At 37.3% G+C, this 23,315-nt stretch overlaps 1 protein-coding gene across 6 annotated transcripts in view; it reads right to left on the bottom strand.

Annotated features, from left to right (window-relative positions):
* Positions 1 to 23,315, bottom strand: part of mmp17a (matrix metallopeptidase 17a) — a 109,593-nt gene that overhangs the window by 29,917 nt on the left and 56,361 nt on the right. For 5 of the 6 annotated variants that reach the window (XM_079585315.1, XM_079585316.1, XM_079585314.1 and 2 more), the window contains 2 exons: positions 7,563 to 7,695; positions 7,174 to 7,309 (listed from right to left, as the gene is read on the bottom strand). In XM_079585315.1, coding sequence (XP_079441441.1) covers positions 7,174 to 7,309; positions 7,563 to 7,695 — 269 coding nt within the window. Of the gene's footprint in view, positions 1 to 7,173; positions 7,310 to 7,562; positions 7,696 to 14,193; positions 14,215 to 23,315 lie in introns of those variants that run through there. The other variant, XM_079585317.1, reaches the window with a different exon arrangement.

The following is a 23,315-nucleotide window of genomic DNA, read 5'->3' as shown; positions in this document are numbered from 1 at the left end:
AATGGGGTTTGATAGATAGAAATGTGATGGGAGTAATGGAGGGTGGTGAGGAAAGAGATGCTTATCATAAAGCCATTTCACTCTGCTCCCAACTAATCAGCTTGGGAAATCAACCCCAAAGACACACAATGCGAGTCTGGGGGGGAAAAACACATTGTCTTCAAAGCAATCACTACTAATCTATTTGGGTAATTAATGAGTGTTAACGAGCAGACGGGGGCCCTAGAGTATGGTGAGGGTCTAATGTGGAGTGATGGAGTCATGATGATGGGCCGTCTCCACTTGACACTGATGGTCCATGTGCTCTGAATACATATGTTGACAGCTGGACCTCTGAACCTTGTTCTTACTGATCAATCATTTATCCAACTGTCTGAACCAGTAAACTGTCTGAAAAATTGAAAAAAAGATTAATACTTAGTGCAAAGAAACTTTTTTAAACATGTGTTGATGCCTGTTAAAACCTTAAAGTGACAGTTCACCCATTTTTTTTTTTAATTCTGACATAATTTCCCCACCCTCATGTTGTTTAAAAAATAAAACCCCAAAATGTTGAACAATTTTGAAAAAAAATGTTTTATGTCTGTATATGACTTTATTTTGTGGAACAAAAGTGAGATGTTTTAAGGAATCTTAAACCTCCATTGAATTTATATAGTGACTTAGAAAACATAATAAAATTAGTCCACAGGATTCGTACACAACAGTCCAAGTCAAGAGCATCAGAACAAAATTGAGTCATTATTCACTGACAATCTTTCCTTCCTTGGAGCTGTGTAAACCCAAAAACTCCTGAGAACAGATCACTGGGTGAACTCTGTTTGATGAACAAACCAGTTAGATTTAGGAATGAATCATTTAGTCTGATTGAGTCTGCTCAAAATAATAATTTATTGATTGATTCGGTTCTGAAGTTCATCCCAATGCTACAGTCATTATGAACTGTCACTCTATGGTAAAAAACAACAACATGAACATTTATTTTAAAAACCTTATGTTGCCTATAGACATCACGGTGAGAAAATAATATTTAAAGGGGACCTATTATGCCCCTTTTTACAAAATAAGTCTCAGGTGTCCCCAGAATGTGTCTGTTAAGTTTCAGCTCAACATACCTCACATATAATTTTATTATACCATGTTGTAAATGCATTTTTGAGTGTAAGGAAAAACATGCTGTTTTCGGGCATGTATCTTTAAATGCAAATGAGCTGCTGCTCCCAGCAGAGGGCGGAGCCTGAACAGCTCATACCTCTGTCCAGATACTCTGTCAAAAACTAACAAAACATCTTTTTGGTTTTGATTATCATCCCTACATTTGCATTTATTTTTTCTCGTTTCACATTTAAATTGAACAAAATGTACTCTAATTGAGGTTCATGCTTATAACAAAACAACATTTTGCAATGTGCTAATTAAATTCGTCTTGTAAATTAATAAAGTTAATTAATATGTAAGGTTGTGTAGATATTTTTACAGAAGAAAAAAAATGATTGCAATATAACTGCAGCAAGAGTTGCATCTTAAGGATCTTGATGCATATAAAGATGCCAAAACCCGTCAGCCTGTGCTGATCAAAAGCTCAGAGTTTTATACTGTCTGTACATTTGCTGTGTTATCGATTCTTCCCTTGCTCAAGCCCATTTTAAAAGATCTTTCCTCACACAAACCTGTATGATAGTGCAGTGCAATAATCACTCAGAATCCATCATAGTCCCTTCTCCCTTCCTGTCTTTCTGTCTCTTTCTGTACAGCCCTTTTCAATTGGCTTGGACAGGCTTTTTATCACTGCTCCTAAAACAAGCCATTACAGGCTTTATTATAGCGACTGGCTTCTCGGCTGGTGTACAGGCACACCTCTGTCGCTACAACCGAACCAGGGGTGCAAAGCTCCTGACATACATTTTACAAGAGCTGATAGAGTTCTCCCAGCACAGTTATAGGAGTCATTTCAGCCCAGCCAGCACTTGGCGGGTCTGAGGAGGTCACTCGACTGAGTCTGCCCAAACTTATTAACACAGAGAAGGAAGGTTCAAGCTAAAATTAAGGTCACACAAAAATAATCCAAATGCTGAGGGAGACAGAATAAGGAAATTGAGGAAGCACAGGTGTCAAACGGCAAAATGAATGTGTATATCTAATTCTATTTAACTCCAAATTTGACAAGAAAAATACATTTGAATAGACACACAATGTTGCTTCCAACAAGCTCATTCTACTCTACTAAACTGAGTGGAATGACGTACAAGCATGCTTAGAAGTAATTTCAAATGTCAAAAGGTCAAAAACGAGATTATAAATGCTAAGCTAAATGGTACAACCTCCATCTGTATCTCCGAAGTGTATGATGTTTCAAGCACTATGAGTCATGCACGTCATATTCAATTATCTTCAAAGGCCAGCGTGATAGTGTTGTGTAATATGTCACACTTGTATTCGCTAAACCATTGAAATGTTCCCAGAGTGATTTTTAAAACATCTGTACATATTATTTAGCTAAATAGCTATATATATTATCATTCATTGATAAACGCATCATTGCTGTATTTCTGAAGAATTTTTAAGGGGACCCCTTCCTGTGTAGCCTTAAAGCAATCGCCACTGGTCAAACTCTCAAATGACCCTTCTGAGTCAGAAAGCCAAATGCAGCCAAACTGCATGTCTTTGAGGTCAGATGTCTTGTGCAATTTAATCCGGACCATCTGGATGTATGTGTTGAAGATGTTCACAACACAGCTCTAGAATGTCGGAAATGTCTCCGCATTTGATAGTTCACTCAAAACTAGTTTCTCCAAATTTCCCATTTCCCAATTTCTCATATTGTTACAAATCTGTATGGATTTCTTTCTTCTGTGGAACATAAAAGGAAAAGTCAAGCTACTGTATATAATTTATTCCTTTGGCAGATACTTTTATCCAAAGACACCAATACATTTAATTTAAGGTATCCTTATATTATATAATATACAAATGGGTAGGTTTAGGTGTAGGTGTTGGGTTACGTGCTCAAACGTCCAAAATATCATAATAAATAAAATTATGACAGCTGATTAAATTGAAAACCATAAGCCAAAATATGTCATAATGGCAAAATTTTACCCCAATATATATCTTTCAATGAAAGCAATCGAGGAAAATGAAACTACTCCTTCCATGTGCAAGAGGTCTGCATTTCCGCGGGACCAGATAAGAATTCTTGCTGCGCTGGAATAAAAGACAGTAGCGGTCGGTAACTGGTGTACTTTGGAGATCCTTTCACAGCATATCCGCGCTTTTCTCATTCTAATCGACCACCTGTACAGCCTGCTCTGAGGACTGTATTATGCATGGACTGTATTGAGTGTATTATGCTGTGCGCATGGACCAGAGCTTTCTGCGTCATAAGTTTTATTTGCATGCGTCTGTGCGCACAGCATGCGCATAATACAGCCCTCAGACAGAGCGGGCAGGTGGTCGATGAGTGACAGATTCAGCCTTCGTTGCAGCTTTTTGGATGAGAGACGCTGAAACTGTCGTCAGGACATTCTTTCCTTGCATGGATGTTAAATAGTTCCGTTTCCAAAAGTGATTTCATTTCGCAATAGCTATAAGCCAATGGTTTTCGTTTATTCATATTTTACTTTGAGTGACAGATGTCGTATTAGATCTATTTTTCTGAAATGTTTTTCTACTGTCTTGACAGTTAAATGTTAAAATAATTGTGCACCTTGACTAGACGAATACAAATAACAATTACATTTTTGTATAGCCTACATTTTATACAGAGAGAACTGAGAGTGAATTTTAAGAGGGAGCGGGTGGGTGTGGAATAGAAACTAGCGAGAGCGGGCCAGAGTGTTAAAAAGTGATGCCGACGAGTCTTGACCAAGCGTCAATATGTGACGATTTGGGAGTGAGAATGTGTTGCATATAAAATGCATCTCTTCTGGGAATATGGACCAAAAATATTGTTCATTAATACTGCTGCACTCACTTTAAAGTCTATTGGCTATTTCTTTGGCCAGCTTTGTTTTAATAAGAAAACAGCACTCATCAATCTATTTTTATGAGGTATATAAATGTCAGGAAATTACTACCACCCTACAACTGATGAAGCCATTCAGATGAGGATAAATGGGAAAAACACATCCTGATGATCCGGAATTAATTCTTAAATGTTCTTATCCGTGTGTGGATGATGAAGAAGATAAATGTATAATTGAAATGCTATATTGATCGCAAGGCAATATATTTCCCAGCACAGAGAATGTGCACGGAGACCTAATTTGCAGGTCATAAAATAACTCTACGTACAACTAACAAACATGCCTAAACATTGATGTTTTACCAAATAAAAAAATAACAACAGGTAGTCGCAGAGGTGTATTTCACCCTATAGGTAAGAGTGGATTGAGTGTAAGCCTTTGTGATTGACAACACAAAGAATATGAGATCACAGTGGGCTTCTGTAATGAGAAACAGGAAAGAACATGGTATGAAACCCAAGACAAGTGTCTGTAAACAAAAGCCAATATTACACAACAACATACGCACACAAGCGCGCACACACACACACACACACACACACACACACACACACACACACACACACACACACACACACACACACACTTCAAGAACAGACACCAGACACATTCACATTGTCAATCTGTCTTCAAAACAGACAGCCTTGAGGAGAGCTTCTGAGATGGAAATTGGAAAATCTTGTGTTGATGGATTTCTGACAAAGCCAGTATTATCAAGCTATAAAACCAAACCAACCCAATAATTTTGGTTAGAAAATCAGAAAATCAATCAGAGTATTAGCCAATATGTTCAAGACATAAAATCAGAATATAACCAAATATTTCCTAACTATAAAATCAGAAAATAACCCAATATATTTCTAGCTAAGAAATCAAAATAAGCCCATATTTTTTAGCTATAAAATCAGAATATGTGATGCGATCTGGGAAAACCCGTCGGATTCGCTGGTATGTTTTTCAGTAAGGTCTAAAAATAGGTCGAATGTCAGTTGTTTTGTCAAAATTGGGTTTTCATGAAATTATTATTCTATAACATCTTGTCTGTCATCTCTGAATATATCTTGGCAAAATTTACTAGTTTAGTGCAGAAAATTTTAGATTTTTTTTTATTTCTCTTTAAGAACACGCACGGCAGAGGTGCAAAAAAAAAGAACAAAAAAACGCCCAAAGCTCTCTTTCTCTGAACACTACAAAGAAAGTTCACTTATCAAAATGAACCACATCATCTAGAATAAAGGTTTATCAATGCGCATTTCGCTGCCAGTCCTGTGTAAACTACAAAACTTTTTTATCCAACGTTATCGTGAGATGCGGAGCACAAGAGAACAATGGAGTCTGAAGTAGCTGCTCGCTTAAAGATCTAGCTCGCCAATTTCTAAACGGTTTTCACAGGATGAATTTGGAGTTCGTAAGCTTTCGAATGATATCTATGATGATTACTAAAAGATTTTATATGAAAAAAAAGGCAATAAAAAAAGAGCGCCAGTCGTCCCGCTAGCAGGACGTGACAGTTAATTAAACCTGTTTTTCTTAAAATTCCAACGGCAATGGCAAAATGTTTGAGATGACCGATCAAAGCAAGCGGGATTTATGTTCACAGAAGCGCGAGCCGCGGCCGCGCGCGAATCCCGACGCAACGCTTCACGAGATAAGATGCAGGTGGCTAAATTAAACAGCTGTTTTACGATAGAAGTTTTAAACGACCGACATAAATAATCAGTTTGCAAAGACTGTATCAATCAAAGCTCAGCTTCGGGAAGGGGAGATTTACAGGTAAAGATAAAGAGACAGAGAAGAAGAACGAGAGAAGGAGATAGAGATGAGAGAGGAGAGCAGGTAGAGCAATATCCTATTGCATACTGTGCCCAGAATGAGAATAACTTTATTACAATGGATTCCTATTTAACACAGATATACATATGTTCTTTGCCAATGACATTGGAAAAACAATATGCCTCCAAACCCCGTAGCAAGATCACTTTTGAGACCTTTGTATTTATAAAACCCTGTGTACGGCTATTGCACTGAATAGAATTCAGTCAGGACCACATTGCCAATTATGAATAAATAGATTTATTGCGATAATAGCATACAGTTAGTGTTGGCGGTATGGTTCTGTTCTGGGCAAAACTCCCATGCCTGTCCATGCCGCTATGCCTGGACAGAGCGGGAGAGCAGCAAGGCAAACCCCCATGGGGTACAGAACAGAACCAGTATATGCAATTCTCAATTACATGGTTAGGAATTAGCAATTACATATGAAATACAATACATGATAGAAAATTTGCCAAGATTATACTGTAAAGAAAACAAGTGATCAGAAGATGAAGGTTTGGTAAGGAGGAGTTGGCGTTGGAGGAGGGAGTTTAGATGCAAGTAGCAAGATATGTGGGAAATGCAGAAGGATGTGAGATTTATGTGTGCCGCTGAGATAGATGTCGACACCGGATTGGACCACGTCATGAACAGCTGGCTAACAGCTGATGCGGGCTTGGCTGAACTAACGCGATGCTTGATAATTATATTTTTGAAAAATACAATGAATTACAAGGCTGTACAGAACAGTGCACTATTGCAGACTTATATACTGAGGGTTTAATTACATTATTTTAATATAGTCAGTCGGGAACTAAGTGGGCCGGTCTAAGGTATGAACCTCCAGGGCTGAAAATGAGTCCCACTCCGGCCCTGCCGACAAACGATGAAAGAAATAAAAACAGATTTGGAAAGGGCCTGAAATCAGTTTTAATATGGTATCAAAAACTGTAATAGGTACAATTTCACCATGTGATGGGTTTTCCCAGATCGCATCACATATAATCTAATATTTTTAGCAGGAAACCAGAATATTCCGAAAAATTACAATATATGCCAGTATTTCCTAACTATAAAATCAGAATACAACCCGATATTTGTCTAGTAATAAAATCACCAATATTTTTTAGTCCAGTGTGTCCAGAATTTTCCGCCTTGGGCAAGAACTCTCATTTCGTTGCATCAGTAATTCTGACTCTTTCCATCAGCTCTTACTATCAACAAGGCTACAATTCCTCTATGTTTCGAATTTAAATGTATTGAATGCATCTCTGACATGTACAGCTGTCTGACGGCAATCACTCAGTTTCAGACCCAAATATGGTGAATGTACCTCCAGGAAAGATGCCTCTTGTTCCACTTATTCTGAGGAGCCAGTGCTCGCTTTCTTCTGCCTGCTGACATCTCTGGCTCTGACACATCTGGCAGCGAGCAGCGAGGGGTCTTCATTAAGCCCAAGGTTGCTTGGTCTGCAGGGAAACACATACATGCATAAATACAGACCCAGACACATGTGCAGCATGCAGATAGTTAGGGTGATGCTTTTTTTTTATTCCTGTAGACTTCAAAAGAAAATCTGCCTGCTGCAGTAAACCAGATGGACATGAGACTATAAAAAAAAATTAGAAATATGTATCTCTTAAAACATCCAAAAATGCAAGGAGAACAACCAAGGACAACTTGGACCAGAGTTTTATTATGAAAATAAAAGCATGTACTAACCTAGCACTCCAGTTTCCTCCAGCCCTCCAAATCTCTGCATGGCTTTGATGGCTCTTGTCAGAGCTTCCTTGGTCTGTAGCTGTCCATTCACAGGATCAGGGGGTGGGAGATACCCAAACTTGCTCAGCCAATCCTGTAGTAGAAAGCAGGTGTTGATAAAGAGCACTGTGTCAAAATTAGCAGATGCTTTTTTTAAAATTATACATTTCTGACAGCTAGCAGGTACTTTACAGCAAATGCAGTGCATTTTCATGCATCCCTCATCAATTTTGTATATTATGACGTGATGGGGGCATGAACATGGCTTGTACAAGGTTTAATTGGCTAAAATATAAAATTTGCGATTTCTAAATATGGCAATCTTATCAGCTTGTTTCTTTTATCAAAATATCATAATTAAGCAGACATTTAAGATGACAGATGTTGCACTTTTTGTCATGTCTACAGATGCAACTTCTAAAACTGGCAATTTATTAAGAAATATCCCAGGTGCTTTCTCAGGTTTTACTCTAATTAAAAAGTTTCAGTTTTCATTGGTAACCACGCCATATATTTTCCTAGGTCCTCAATTTCACTTTCCATCATGTTAGTCGTTTATAAATCTTAAACTTTACCAAAAAAGCCCCCCCAAAAAAAACCATTTTTGGTGAGCAAGAAACAGCACAAACATTAGTAAATATTAGCAATGGATTTGATGAATTCTGTGATGGGATGTTTGTTAGTATTAAGTGTTTGTTTCACACTAAAACAAATGATAAAACTACAGAATTCTGTTTGATACGTATCCCCCTCAATGTCAAGAGTGGTTGATCAAACCTCATGAAATCACTACCACAGATTCTAAAGAGACAATCACCATCTCTTACAATCACCCACTCACTTTAAGTTGACTCAACTCTGCAGCTCATCTACTTGACATTGATGACTATTGCAATTGTGCAGAATGACTATTAACAAGCATCGATTTAAGTTGAAAATCAGGGCGATATTAAAGATTCTGACACACTCGAGCCTGATTTCTTGTTCTCCATTATTGTGCATTATGCCAGACTATGTTGAATTTTTTAATGTTGTTTTGCCAGTCAGATCAATAACTGAGACCATCTCCTCACAATTCAAACGATTCCATTAGTAAAGTTGTTTTGTGCCAGTGCAGCAAACTCAGCAGAGCATGGAGGCGTCCCAGCTGCTCATCAGTTCAGGCCTGCGGGCAAACGGTTTGCGTATGGACTTAATTTCATATAGTATTGTGCTAAAACACAACGCCAGTGTAATACAGTTCATTAAAATGTATGATCTCTGAAAGGGTTCTCGCTTGATTAATCATGCCACCTTCATTGTCTAGAAAAACAGCATTAATTATAAGAGCAAAAGAGAGCGATTTAAAACGTCAAAGCTGGTTGACTTAAGGTATTGATGATGTGGGCTTTTCCCTTAAGTGCCAATAAAAGAATGGGGATGTGCTGTGTGTGGACAGACCAAGGTCTTTCAGAACAGGAGCGCACAAACGAACCGCTTCACCTCAGTGTAACAAATGATGACACTGACAAGCAAAAGAACTAGAACATCAGAGAGCTAAAAACACCATCAATATTGCATTCATGCTCTGTCTTTGAATCTGAATAAGAGTTGAACTTGAAAAGTTCACTTCTTGAAGCTAACCTTTGTCCAAGCTCCACACTCAAGTTCTAGCACACTTCCTTGTAACAAGGCTAGAGAGTCACTTCAAAGTATGAGTCAGAAGAATAAAATAAGTGTCTAAGGGACATCCGGATGAGTGGGTCAACAACATGGAGCATTAACCAAAAGATCTGACTTACAGGAATAGTTCACCCAAAAAAGAAAAAAGTGATTCAATTTCATTACTTATATTGCGTTTCAAACCGTTTGACTTCCTTTTCTTGAACACAAAAGATTTTTTGAAGAAAGTTTGCACAGCGATTTTTCTTTGCTGTGAACAGTGTGTTCTTGCTGTCAAAAAAAAAGAAAAAAAGAAAAAAAAAGAAAAAGCGCCATAAAAAACGGTCCATATGACCATTTTAGACAGTTTAGTGGAGCTAGAGAGTTATACAATAATTTTATAATTGCATGTTTAAAAAAAACAGTGTGAAGTCTGACAAATATGCTTTTGAGTTCAATAAAAGAAAGAAAATCATACGGGTTTGGAACAGCAAAAGAGAGTAATTATCATTAATAAATAATTAACTACCATTATGTGTAACAAAATAAATTCCAGAATAAAAAAAATTATAATCACATTATAAGAGCAATATTAAAACAAAAAACAACAACAATAAGGTACAGTCTAGACCCAATAATATTTAAATAAAATAAAATCTAAAATGAAAAAATAAAATAGCTCCACTGCAGATTATATTTTATTAAATTATATATTTTAATAAATCAAAATAGGTACACTATAGACTAAATATTACATTTTATAAAATAAAATAATAACATAAAATAGATACACTAAATATACATTTTAAAAATCAAATAAAAGGTTCAATACAAAGTTACCTGAAATTTGAGCAAACAGGGACTTACGGTATATGCACAATCCCAAACCAATTTTTAACATTATAAGAAATTTGGACAAGAAACCCCATTTTACAGAATGTGATTTTCTAAATTATTTCTAATAAATCACTAGCCTGGGAAAACCCAGACCACTCTCAGTTGTAACTGAGGTAGGGTCTGGCAAAGCTCCATAGACAATTCATTTCCACAGGGGCGTCACCAACGGACGTCGGATAGATCTAAAACCAATCAGAGCGATGAATGTCATGACGTATGCAGAGCGACGGAGAAACATCTCGAGACTCTCAGCAATTCTCTGTTTGTGTTAACGAAAATGACCATTTTAAATAGCTTGAAACAGACGTGATAGCTGATTCGAACGAGTGATGTTGTGATGTTCCACGGCGGCATCCATCTTTGTAATGTACAAAATCTGCGTCACCGTCTCTGCTCTGTCGTCATCGTGTAAAGCCCGCCCCAACGTTTCTGATTGGTGCCGCGATTTCGACGGATTGGAAATGGGTTTCAATGGGCTCTTTGCCAGACCCACTTGCTGAGCAAATCTAAATTTGCCGGAAGTGGTCTGGGTTTTCCCAGGCTAATAAATCACAAAAGAAAGCAAAAAAAACAAAACAAAAACATTACCCACAGCTTAAAAGTGCTGTACAGGACTATATTAACAAGTTGTCATTCATTACGTGGGTTGATAAATCACGGTCCTCTTCAGCTATGTGGCGCTGTGCTGCGCTGACTGCTGCCTACTCTGTTTCCCTCCTCGCTGCCAGCTGACACAATTTGTGTGTTGACACTGTCCAGCTGTGTAAAAGTGTGGAGAAGATGCTAACTCTCTTTGTGTGAGCTCTTTTCCCGCTGGCTGAAATATTGATGCACGACGAGCCACTGTGCGTACTCAATATCTCATATCTCCTATGCATACACACACACAAACAAACATACACAGTATCAAGTACCAACACAGATTACTCACACTGACAATCGCACGCCATCATCAGCAGCACAGATATCTAAAAACTCAAAGTAAAAGTGTCCACTGTTCCAGAGAAAAGGACAACTTGCTGTGTGATCATTAACAGGGCATCCTAATATTACTATCTTGGGTTAGCACACATCAGCGTTGTTATTATAACTATCTTCATGCTAAAATCTTCAGATAGGCGAGACAACATGTATCTGCCGTCATATGTGCCAATACTAATAAGGGTTGCATGACAATGTTTTATCCAAGCAACATATTTTATATAGAATTGTGTCACCCATAATGTTCATATTGGTGCAGTCCTTACAAATAAAATCATTAAAGAATGACTTGAATGAAAAATGAAACAATGTTCATCACATTTCAACCTTTCAATCTTTATATCACTCATAAAACAGTGTTACAATTGCCAATAAATTACAGACAAGATAAAATTCATTACAGTAGCAAACAGTATATATGCCATTCATGCTAATCTTAAACCAACAACCATGAGACAAAATAGATTAGAAGTTTGCATACTGCCACACTTTTTTGTCTCTCTCTCTCTCTCTCTCTGTATAATTTATAAATAATCTTTTCTTGCCTTTACTGGATACATGTAGCAGGAGCTTATAGAGAAAAGGAGGTTGGGGTTTTCAGGACATGACACGGGCCAGATTTGTCCGCATAAGTATGCTATCAGCCAGGCCACTTTTCTGACAGAGCTCTCAAATTTAGAGAGGACTGTCATCTCACAACCTTTAATGGTTAAGGGGTGGGGGGACTAAATAGATGTCAGAGACGTCAAAGGCTTTACTGAGTCACATTTTCCAAAAGACTCAAAAAACTCTTTCCAAAAATCTCAGCCAGGCTTGCTGGCTTTGATCAAGTGCATTACTGAAAAAGACGGACAAACCCTGGCGGTCCGGAGGTGATGATGAGAAAATGTGTTCAATGGTGAAGGTCAGTGTTCAGCGATGCTTAGAATCCTCAAGCATGTTATCTGTCTTACTGTGAACCAGTGGAAAGCTAGAGGAAAGGTGAGGCTTCTCTTCACATGAAATTCAAAAGTCACTATGAATTGTTTAGCATAGGGCAGTGAGAATGGTCAAAGGTATATTAAACCTTCATAGAATATGAGCGGAGAATCGATAAACTTAGACAACGCTGTATAAACCTGAAAATAAACTCCAGCACAGCTTATTATGCTTTAAAGAGCGTGCACACACCAAGACAGTCCCAGGTCGGTGTACCAAAGCCAGTTCCAGTCTCTTGTTTGCACAGAAGACTTTTACTGCATAGATTTATAGCCCTGACCTAACTGCACCGAACTCCGAGAATTCTCCCCAGCGTTCTACAGTCAATTCTCTATGTTCCTCCTCATCCCCTATGAGGTGTCACGGATCATTATGCCACACCGAGAAAGGTTAACAGACTAATGTGCCGCCGAGAGGCTAATAGTCCGGGACGTCAGTCAATGGCAATATGAATGAAAGGTCTTTTCACAAGGAAAGATTTCGATGAGTGGTTAAAGCCTTGGAACAGGTAAAGCAATTTTTTTTGGCATTATGTTTTGCCTTAAGTTAACACCTTAATGCATGAGGTAAATTAGATATATTTATGGATATTATATATATATTTACAATTTTTAAGCTCATCAGATATAAATACTTACAGGATCCATCAGAGATGATTGGAACTGACATGTACGTACACACACGGCACATAACACCTTATATCATTAAATGATGAAGGAAAATCTACAGGACTGCTACAGTCCTACAGGACTTAAACAAAAGTGAAGTCAGTTTGTTTCTGAATAATATAAAAAAGTTGCATACATTTATGTTATGTGTGTCACCTACACAAATTGCTGAACCTAATAATTACGCAATTTTTTTAAATAAATTATAAACTACAAACAAATTGTGAGATAATTTACAATTAAATCTTTTTTTTAAATATTCGCAACCTTGTGTTTTTCAGAAAACCTGACCTTTGAGGCATTTCTGAAAAATATTTTGCTTCATTCCTTTCTTGACATCTTTCAGAAATGCATTAGGATAAGTGACAAAAAAATGTGGCTTCTGGAAGAAGAAAAAAAATCCCCAAAAACTTTCCTCCATGGCCTTTAAAGCCGACTGCATCGTTTTCCTCGAAGCCAAGGTTTAGCATTTATCTGTAGAGCAGTCAGTCATTGTCCGCCACCCGCCTGCCTTTCAAAATCTGTCTGCGTTGCTGGATATTTCTGAAAGATGCCGGAAAAAGGCAGCAGCATGTCCATTTTTTCCTGCTTCTTTTCAGAAAAAAATTACCTCAAATTTTTATTTCTGAAAAGAAGCAGAAGCAACAGACAAGCTTGCAGGCTTGATTTGGGCTATATTGTTCAGAGAGTATGCAAACAGTTACGTGACATGTATCCAAGTATGGTGTTACAGCAGTGAGTATTGAACACACACCCTGAGCAGTGGGCAGCCATTTTTACTGCGGTGCCGGGGTGCGATTGGAGGTTAGGTGCCTTGCTCAAGGGCACCTCAGTTGTGGGTAATGAGAGTGGAAGAAAGCGCTGTTCATTCACTCCCCCCACCTACAGTACATTTCCTGCCACTACTGAGACTTGAACCTGCGACCTTCAGGTTACAAATCTGACTCTCTAACCATTAGGCCATTTCTAAAGATACACATACACAGCTGCATGGCAAAAGGCAAAAAAAAGAGAAAGAAATACATTCATACATATATATATATATATATATATATATATATACAGTATATATATATATATATATATATATATATATATATATATATATATATACATATTTAGCTTAGTTAGGCCTATGTCAATAATATTGACATAGGCCACATTCACATTCATCACCTTTCTGATCAATAATATCAGAAAGGTGATCAGCACATCCTTGAGTTGCACTGGGGTCAGACAGATCAGACCACAACCTGAGAAAGTAGTTACTATGTCTGATTTCAAAGAAATTGATGGCAAAATTTTGGAAGAAACCGTACAGCACCTTAAAACATCAACCTGCGCCCTTGACGCTCTTCCCACATCTTTCTTCAAAAGTGTGTTAAACAGCTTAGAAGCAGATCTCCTAGAAGTGGTAAATGCCTCACTTCTCTCTGGAAGTTTTCCAAACTCCTTGAAAACTGCAGTTGTCAAACCCCTCCTAAAAAAGAGTAATCTTGATAAGACTATATTAAGCAATTATAGACCGATCTCAAATCTTCCTTTCATTGGCAAGATCATTGAAAAAGTTGTTTTCAATCAGCTGAACAAATTCTTAAGCTCGAATGGATACTTTGACAATTTTCAATCTGGTTTCCGATCGCATCACAGCACAGAGACAGCGCTCATAAAGATAATTAACGATATTCGCTTAAATACTGATACAGGCAAATTATCAGTGTTGGTACTACTCGACCTCAGTGCTGCATTTGACACTGTCGATCACAACATACTTCTTGACAGGCTGGAAAACTGGGTGGGTCTTTCTGGGATAGTCCTAAAATGGTTCAGGTCATACTTAGAAGCGAGAGGTTATTATGTGAGTATAGGAGACCATAAGTCTGAGTGGACATCCATGACATGCGGAGTTCCTCAAGGCTCAATTCTTGCGCCACTCCTATTCAACCTGTACATGCTTCCAATGAGCCAAATAATGAGAAAGAACCAAATCTCTTACCACAGCTATGCAGACGACACACAGATCTACTTAGCCCTATCGCCAAACGATTACAGCCCCATTGACTCCCTGTTCCAATGCATTGATGAAGTAAACAGCTGGATGTGCCAAAACTTTCTTCAGTTAAACAAAGACAAAACTGAAGTCATTGCGTTTGGAAACAAAGATGAAGTTCTCAAGGTGAACGCATACCTTCACTCTAGAGGTCAAACAACTAAAAATCAAGTCAGGAATCTTGGTGTGTCTCTAGAGTCAGACCTTAGCTTTAGTAGTCATGTCAAAGCAATAACTAAATCGGCATACTATCATCTAAAAAATATTGCAAGAATTAGATGCTTTGTTTCCAGTCAAGACTTAGAGAAAATTGTGCATGCTTTCATCACCAGCAGGGTGGATTATTGTAATGGACTCCTCACTGGCCTTCCCAAAAAGACCATAAGACAGTTGCAGCTCGTACAGAACGCTGCCGCCAGGATCCTGAGCAGAACCAGAAAATATGAACATATCACACCAGTCCTCAGGTCTTTACACTGGCTCCCAGTCACATTTAGGATTGATTTTAAAGTATTATTACTGGTATATAAATCATTGAATGGCCTAGGACCTCAATACATTGCAGATATGCTCACTGAATATAAACCCAACAGATCACTGAGATCATTAGGATCACATCAACTAGAAATACCAAGGGTTCACTCAAAGCAAGGAGAGTCCGCTTTTAGCTATTATGCCAGCCGCAGCTGGAACCAGCTTCCAGAAGAGATCAGGTGTGCTCCTACAGTAGCCACATTCAAATCCAGACTCAAAACACTTCTGTTTAACATTGCATTTACTGAATGAGCACTGTGCCACTGTTCGTCCGACTGTTTGCACTGTATTTTATTTTATTTTATTTTTATTTTTTTACTCTAAACTGTTTTAATTATTCTTATTTCTTTTGATTATTTTAATTTCTTCTATGTAAAGCACTTTGAATTACCATTGTGTATGAAATGTGCTATATAAATAAACTTGCCTTGCCTTGCCTTGCCTATGTGTTTGCAGTCTGTATTGAATGTGATAAGAGGGAAAACTAGGTGCCATGAAAAATTCTTCACTTACATTATCCTATTATATGTATTATCCTATTTTTTGCACTAAAGTAAGAAGTCTCAGCTTTCTAAGAATATAATGATTTTGTTCCTTACTATATAATAATTTAAATGTTGGCTGCAAAAGTTATGATATATTAATATTATTATTTATATTAATATTACATATAATGTTGTAATATTATACATCAATTAAAATAATAGAGCCAATTATTAATTAAATTAATATTAAATTTGACAATATACACAGTTAATTAATTATAATATATATATATATATATATACATACACGCATAATATTTGGTAACACCTTAGTTTAGGGTCCAAGTCTCACAATTAAGTAGTTGCTTATTAGCATGAATATTACTATTGGCTGTTTATTACCGGTAGTATTTATACAGCACATATTAATGCCTTATTCTGCATGACCATATTCTACATCCCTTAATCCTACCTAATTAATTAATACCTAAACTTTTCAACTACATAACTACCGGTAGCTGTTAATAAGCAGTAAGGAAAAAATATAGTTGTAGTTATTAGCTAGTTAATAGTGAGAATTGGACCCTAATCTAAAGTGTGACCTATAACATTCTTATCTCTCTCAATAACTAAAGTTGATCACAATCAACATTTAAATGATTTTATTTAGGAACAAAATAATTGTATATATCATTAGAGAGTCTTTTCATTCAGAGCAAAAATAATACATGGAAATATTAATCATAATAAAAATAATAAATTATGTTTCATTTTATTTTATTACAAAAAAAAAAATACAATTACAATTCAATTACAACCCTAAAAATTTTTAATTTAGTTTCTTTTTTAAGTTAGGACCAACTCTTCCTGCACACTACTCACGTCTCACAGAAGAGAACATGAGTTCACAGGGGGAACAAAAAAACAACAATCCTCTTACTGGGGATCTGCAGATCATACCTCCAAAATGTCACAGGTCAAGGGCTGATCTAGAGCTGGACAGCTGGAACTTCCATGGGACTTAACCTCTAAAGTTACACTGACTTTGTAGCAGAATAGAAGCAGAGGGCAGAGCAAACACAGAGGAGCTATGCTGTAATCCCCATATCTCCATGCTGGTGTTCTTCTCACAAACTCATGAGCTGCCAAATCTCACCTCTGCAGTGTGTAAGTAACTTCATTCGGATTCTAAAACGGTCTCTAATTCCTTCATAAACATAATCCCAGCTGCACTAATCCATATTGTCAGACAACATGCAACTGTGCACGATACACTGAAAACAACAATACAGAGAAATTTTTTTTATTCTCTCCATACCTCTCATTCATATCTGTGTGTAAAACCTGTGCACACATTTCACACAGAAATAGGCCTAAATATGATGTCCTTTTGACATTCTTGAACAGCTCATAATTGATTTCAATAGTTTAACATTAACATGTGGCTAAGCTAACCACATGGTATTCTAACAAGCATAAAGTTACCTAACAAGATAAAAGATAAACAAGTATTTCATACAATCAACATTTCTCTTACCTCGTCTGCAATCTTGAATGTATTTTCCTCACTGAAATATTAGTCAAGGCGAAGAATCCATGTAATGTAATTCTTAGAATTTGAATTCAAATTCGGTGTTTTTTGAGGTATAATTATTAAAACGCCCACATCTGTGGATCAGCTCAGCTTTTTTCTCCACATCCGTACCTGTAGAGGACAGGTTGTGTGGAAACACCTGTATACAGCAGATAGTTTAGCTATTACGCACTAATAGATAGTATAGCTATTACGCACTAATTAGCATAATTTCATGTATTATGCTAATTAGTGCAAGCATGAGCTCCCTCATCTACATTAAATTCAGATTCATCAACATTAGAATGAGGCTAAAATCTAATTTGTGCACATACAGACCTGTTTACAGAATTGTACATGATAATTTTTTTTCTGCTCACATAAGTGAGAACACTTGTGCGCGATTATTAGTGAATGAGACCCATTGACTTTTGCTTCTTCACAGCTGTATATTTCATTTAAATCAGCATGCTCTAATAATCAGCAGCATTCATCACGCCTGGACACATAGAACTAAGATGGAGAAAAAAAGAGAGTGAAAGAAAGAGAGAGCTGTAAAGTATTGTTGAATAAAGTGGATGCTTATTTTATTAGTGGTGCTGATTATTGTCTGATGTACAACTATATTGTCTTGTCAAAATGTTGGCTCACAACTCAGTTGAGACAAAAAGACAAAAATAGGAATTTTTTTATTATTCTAGGGACCATAATATCATAGAGATTTTTGTCTTGGGCTAGAAATAAATTTAGTAACCTCCTAGCAACACCTTAGCAACCACTGAGACTGCCTCTGCAACAGCACAATGTTTGTCTGGCAGGGACGAATCAAATCAGAATAATAAAAAAAAACAGGCAATAAAAAAAATCTACACCATACATACAGACAGTAGGAAACATAGTAACAGATTGTAGGAGACTTGACCAGTAAGCAATATAGTAACACCCTAGCAATGCCCTAGTAACCACCCACAACTGCCAAGCACTGCCCTAGCAACCACCCAGAACACCCTAGCAATCGGCTTTCCCGGGGCTCATATAAAACGCATGTACAATCAGATTTGATCTTTAAGGAATAGTTCTCCCAAAAATGAAAATTATCCCATAATATGCTCACCCTCAACCCATCCTAAGTGTATATGACTTTCTTCTTTCTACGGCATACATCGGTTTAGAACTTGACTTGTGAACGCACATACGGCCGTTGCCGGAAGACAGTGATTATAGTTTATAAAGTTTTAAATAATGATATTTTTCTAATAAAAACACATCGCTTCGCTTCAGAAGGCCTTTATTAACCTGGCTCGTTTGGACTACAACGTGATTTTTCCGGATCTTATGAAGTTGCAATGTTACACGGAATACGCAAAAGAAGGGGACAAGGCCGTTCTGAGCTGCGCTAGAGAAGATGAAGAGTGTTGCTGCTATGTCGAAGAAACACTTTTGTCACCAAAACCCCTTTTATTTGGCCTTCTTAAGGCGGAAAAACTTAGAGTGGTTAAAATTACCCCAATAACTAACCCCAACATTTATCTGTGGGTTGCAGATTTTATGAAGAACAGATTGTTTTCTGACGCTTTTTTAAGACGGTTCACTGCTCCTTAGGAAAAATAACCATGATTTTGTTGCCGATTACTCTTTGCATTATCTTGTTCGTTAACATTGTCATGGTCTGAATCAGGCTCGAATTGGTTTGAAATTCACACTTGATCAGAACTTGCAGTTATGGAGGGGTGGGACATTTCCCAAACATGCGCTAAGCGGTGCCAATCACGACACACTGGGCCAGCTAACCAATCACAGAACATTTCGTTTTTACATAAGGAGGGGCTTCATCAAAAAGGACCTAGGCGGCGCGTTCAAGACAGACTGGGGAGAAAAGTGCTGTAATAATGTAAAATATGTGAATTTTTGTTGTTGTTTTTTAACAATCAAGCATGAAAACATTCTAGTACACCCCAAAAACAAAATCAAGGGCATAATAGGACCCCTTTAAAATAAACCATAAAACTTAAAGATTGATAGGCAATCACAATATGCATTTATTAATTATATGCACAAATGAGTAACATTTGAAATGCTTTGGTTATAATTCTGTCATTGAAGTTAATTAATTAATTATATTATGATTTCATGAAAAAAATATACATAATAGCAAATGGTTAGAACCGCCTTAGCAATCACCCTGAATGTCCTACCTGCCCTTGCAACCACCAACAATCTACCAACTACCTAGCAACGTCCTAGCAATACAGAACAACCTAAGAACCATATAGCAAAACTTTTCAGTCATCTTGTATTCAGAAGTTTTCTCATCTTTCTTTCTTTTCTATACCACCATTTCTGGCGCCTTTTTTTTTTTTTTTTGTCTCTATTCACATTATTTCAATGCTTTGCCAAATGAGTGATAAAGAGAGAGGGGAACTGAAATAAACTCTGTTTTTGACCACCATTTCGCCCATTCACCCTCTGATTAAAGAGCATCTGATTAAAATACCCACATTACCATGTGATGTCCATAATTAAATTTGGGTAGAGCTGTCATTACAGGGGGAGCTTTCATACGGAGCTCTGAAAGGTCAAGCGGGAGAGTCAAATGGCAGGACATTTCCCTTGTCCTTCGCACGGCTTCCGTGGAGAGAGTCACAGCGGTCAGTCATCTGCGTCTCTCCGGTGAAGAGTGCCATTGTCTCTAAATGATAGGCAGCATCTAAACACACAGCAGCTCAATCCAGTCTGCTGTGTCCAGTCAACCGGCTCATTTGACAAAGCCCCTTCATCTCTCTTTCTGAGAGGAAGTGAGTCATTAGTCGGGATCTCCCCAGACACTGACATCCCTGTCAGGCTTGTCATCATGTCTGCTCATGGATAGTGAATAGCGCTTGTTTACAGAGCTAAATGTCAGGGAAAGTGGCTGATGAGCGATATATTCAATCTACAAAATTTCCATCACAGTGACTTCTGCAGACCTGCCAGCACCACATAGACACAGGTCATGTTTCTTAACATTGGGGTTGTGACCCCAAAAAATAACTGATTTAACTGAATATATTTTAAAATGTAATTTATTTTTGTGATGTAAAGCTGATTTTTCAGCCGCCATTACTCCAGTCTTCAGTGTCACACAAATCTTCAGAAATCATTATAATATGCTGATTTGCTGCTCAAGAAAGATTTCTTAATATTATCATCAATGCTGTAAACAGTTGTGCTGCTTGATATTTGATACCTTTTAATTAAGGATTCTTTGATGAAAAGAACAGCATTTTTATTCAAATGTCTTTCCAAAAATCTTATAATCAATATTATTTTGTACAGTAGTGTAAAAAATGCAGAATCTTTTGTTTTGAAGTCTGAAATCTAACTGAAGTAATGACCCGAACGCACAGCAAACTGTCTATTACAGACAGTTTTATTACGTCATTAGTGCAGTTAAACAATAATACAGACACAAGCAAATACAGCTAAATATATAAAGCTTCAATTTCACAGACAATCTTTCCCCAAAAAGTGTCTAAAAATCTTAGAACAAGCAGTTTCATAGAAAACTGGGCTTAAGCTTATGTTTCTTATCAAGCTTTGAAGTAAAAGTTATCTCTAAAAAGATATTCAAACTGAAAGGTCTAATCCTCCATATAAATAAATAAATATATTAATAAATACACTCCTGTGGGCCTTTTTGAGAGGTGTAAATCCCCTTAAAAAGTGTGCAATTAATAAATAAATAAACATACAGGCAAATGATGTTTATCTATGAATATACAAGGATTTTAAGCAGAACCGAATATTCTTTTCAATGCAGAGAAGTCAGGGTGCCAAAGCTCCATTTTTTTTCTTGGCCCACTGTCATTCTATATAAGATTTATGTAGGATTTCAAAACGAGAAAGTGAGAATAAATCCTTGGTAAGGCTATCCAAATATCACCTCCATTCCTCTCCTGAAACTAGGCTCTACTGAACTCATGGCTTTACTGAAAATACGAAGCAGAAATCTAAGGCCCCATCCCAATCGAACATTACTCAAGAGATAACTTCATATTGTACCACCATCTGGTTGAGACAAATTATTTCAGCTGCCAACAGGCAAATTGATCAAATAGCATGGTATTCGGGCATGGTACCATAAAAACATGGACATTTTTGTAAGGGTTTGAAGGGTTTGATGAGGCCAACCTCATAGTGAATGATATGAGTCTGCTAACATAAAGGTTACAGGTTCAACTCCACACAGGAGTGTTTGAAGAAATGGAGAGTTTCTGATACCACTTTCCAGTTAAATCACAATTGACTCAGGCACTTAACCTCACTCCACTTCAGGAGTGATCGGCTCTGCAATGAGTATATATTCAGTCTCGCTTTGGATTGAAAGTATCTGCTGAAAAGCAAGTAAGAAAACCAGTCAAAAGTTTGGACTTTGTTTTCCACATTTTGGAACAATAGTAAAATCGTTCAAATTATGACAACCAAATAGATTTATGGGACTGTTGAGGTGACCAATTTTTAACTGATATATTTTCGATTTCTTAAAAGTTTTCACTTTATCTACTGCAGGTCATTCTGCACAATTTGGACATTCTCTTCATGAGATGCATCCTTAGACACTCATTGAAGCACAGTATAGCATTGAGGGAGTTATAATGGACACTTTTTGCTGCTTTTCCTTCACTATATAGAATAGTATAATATATATATATTTTAAAAAAACATTATATAAATTTAGTTGTTTTTTAAATAATCAAATAAATGCAATACAGTAAAAGTAAAATAAATTAAATACAAGTTTAGTTGAGTTAAATTGCAAAAACACACGATGAAAGATTTGGTGCTGTTCTCCATCCAGATAAACTTGATAATCTATTACCTTGTCCCACGGGGACTGAGGAAAGTTTATAATGGAGAGAGTAAGAGGACAGGAAGGATTTGGGCATCATCGCAGCTGAAGCAGAGAATGGAAACCCAGCCATCCATCAATCACGATACCCAGTCCAAGCTACCAAGAGAGGATTGGGATATTGTAAACAAGCCGAAGGGGAAGGGTGAAAGAGAAATAAAGTAATGCATATGAAAAAAAGCAGGATTTATCCACTTGCAGAATTCAAGAGCCAACCGCAAACACAAAGAGGATAAAGACTTATGGGTTAAGAAATTCACTTTGCTGTAGAAATGTTTGCTGAATTTCATGAACTGCAATGACATAGCTCAAGGATTAGGAGAGGGAGATGGAGTGAGTGAAAGATGTGCATGAAAAAAGAAAAGAAGAGCAGGAGATAAAGCTGAGCTGTCTGCCGTTCCCTGACCATCCATATTCAGAGTGGCAGCGCAATGGCAACACAAACAAAACAGGCCAGCTAAATCAATACAGTAACAACTTCAAGCATTCAGAACAGAACTGCTTTAATACACAATCAAGAGACCGGTGATCAATCATCTCTCAGATATAGACCACCAACAAGCGCGCAGGTCTTTTGTCTAACAACCTGCCATGTTGCTTATAAATTAATCGAGCGTGTCAAGGATGGAATAACGTCGTCCTTTACAAAGTCAAACAAAGTTTTTGTTGCATCACTGTGCAATCATTTACAGCAATGCATCAATAACATAGAAAAACAAGACATCTGTACTGCATCTGGGGATGGCAGCGGCTGTGTACACAAGCTTGACAGTCCCCTCTGGGTTCAGTGACTTTTCTGTAACTCAAGCTGAGAGGGAGGCAACATTCTGACACTTTTTGAGCACAGTATAATCAGTGCTCGAAGTGGGCCGGTACGCAGCACTTCTCTATTTGAATCTGTTGCGTACCGGCACTTGCCACTCAGATGGTGCCGATGTAGTGCTGAATTCTGTGACCCTAGTAGGCGCTGTAGTGACGGTAGAGTTAGGATTAGGATAAGTCGGATTAGCTCAATACAT

The sequence above is a fragment of the Phoxinus phoxinus genome (genome assembly GCF_949152265.1).
Source record: "Phoxinus phoxinus genome assembly, chromosome: 17".
Taxonomy (NCBI): Eukaryota; Metazoa; Chordata; class Actinopteri; order Cypriniformes; family Leuciscidae; genus Phoxinus; species Phoxinus phoxinus.
The sequence above is the reverse complement of the archived record's forward strand: the minus strand, read 5'-3'. Positions and strand labels throughout refer to the sequence as shown.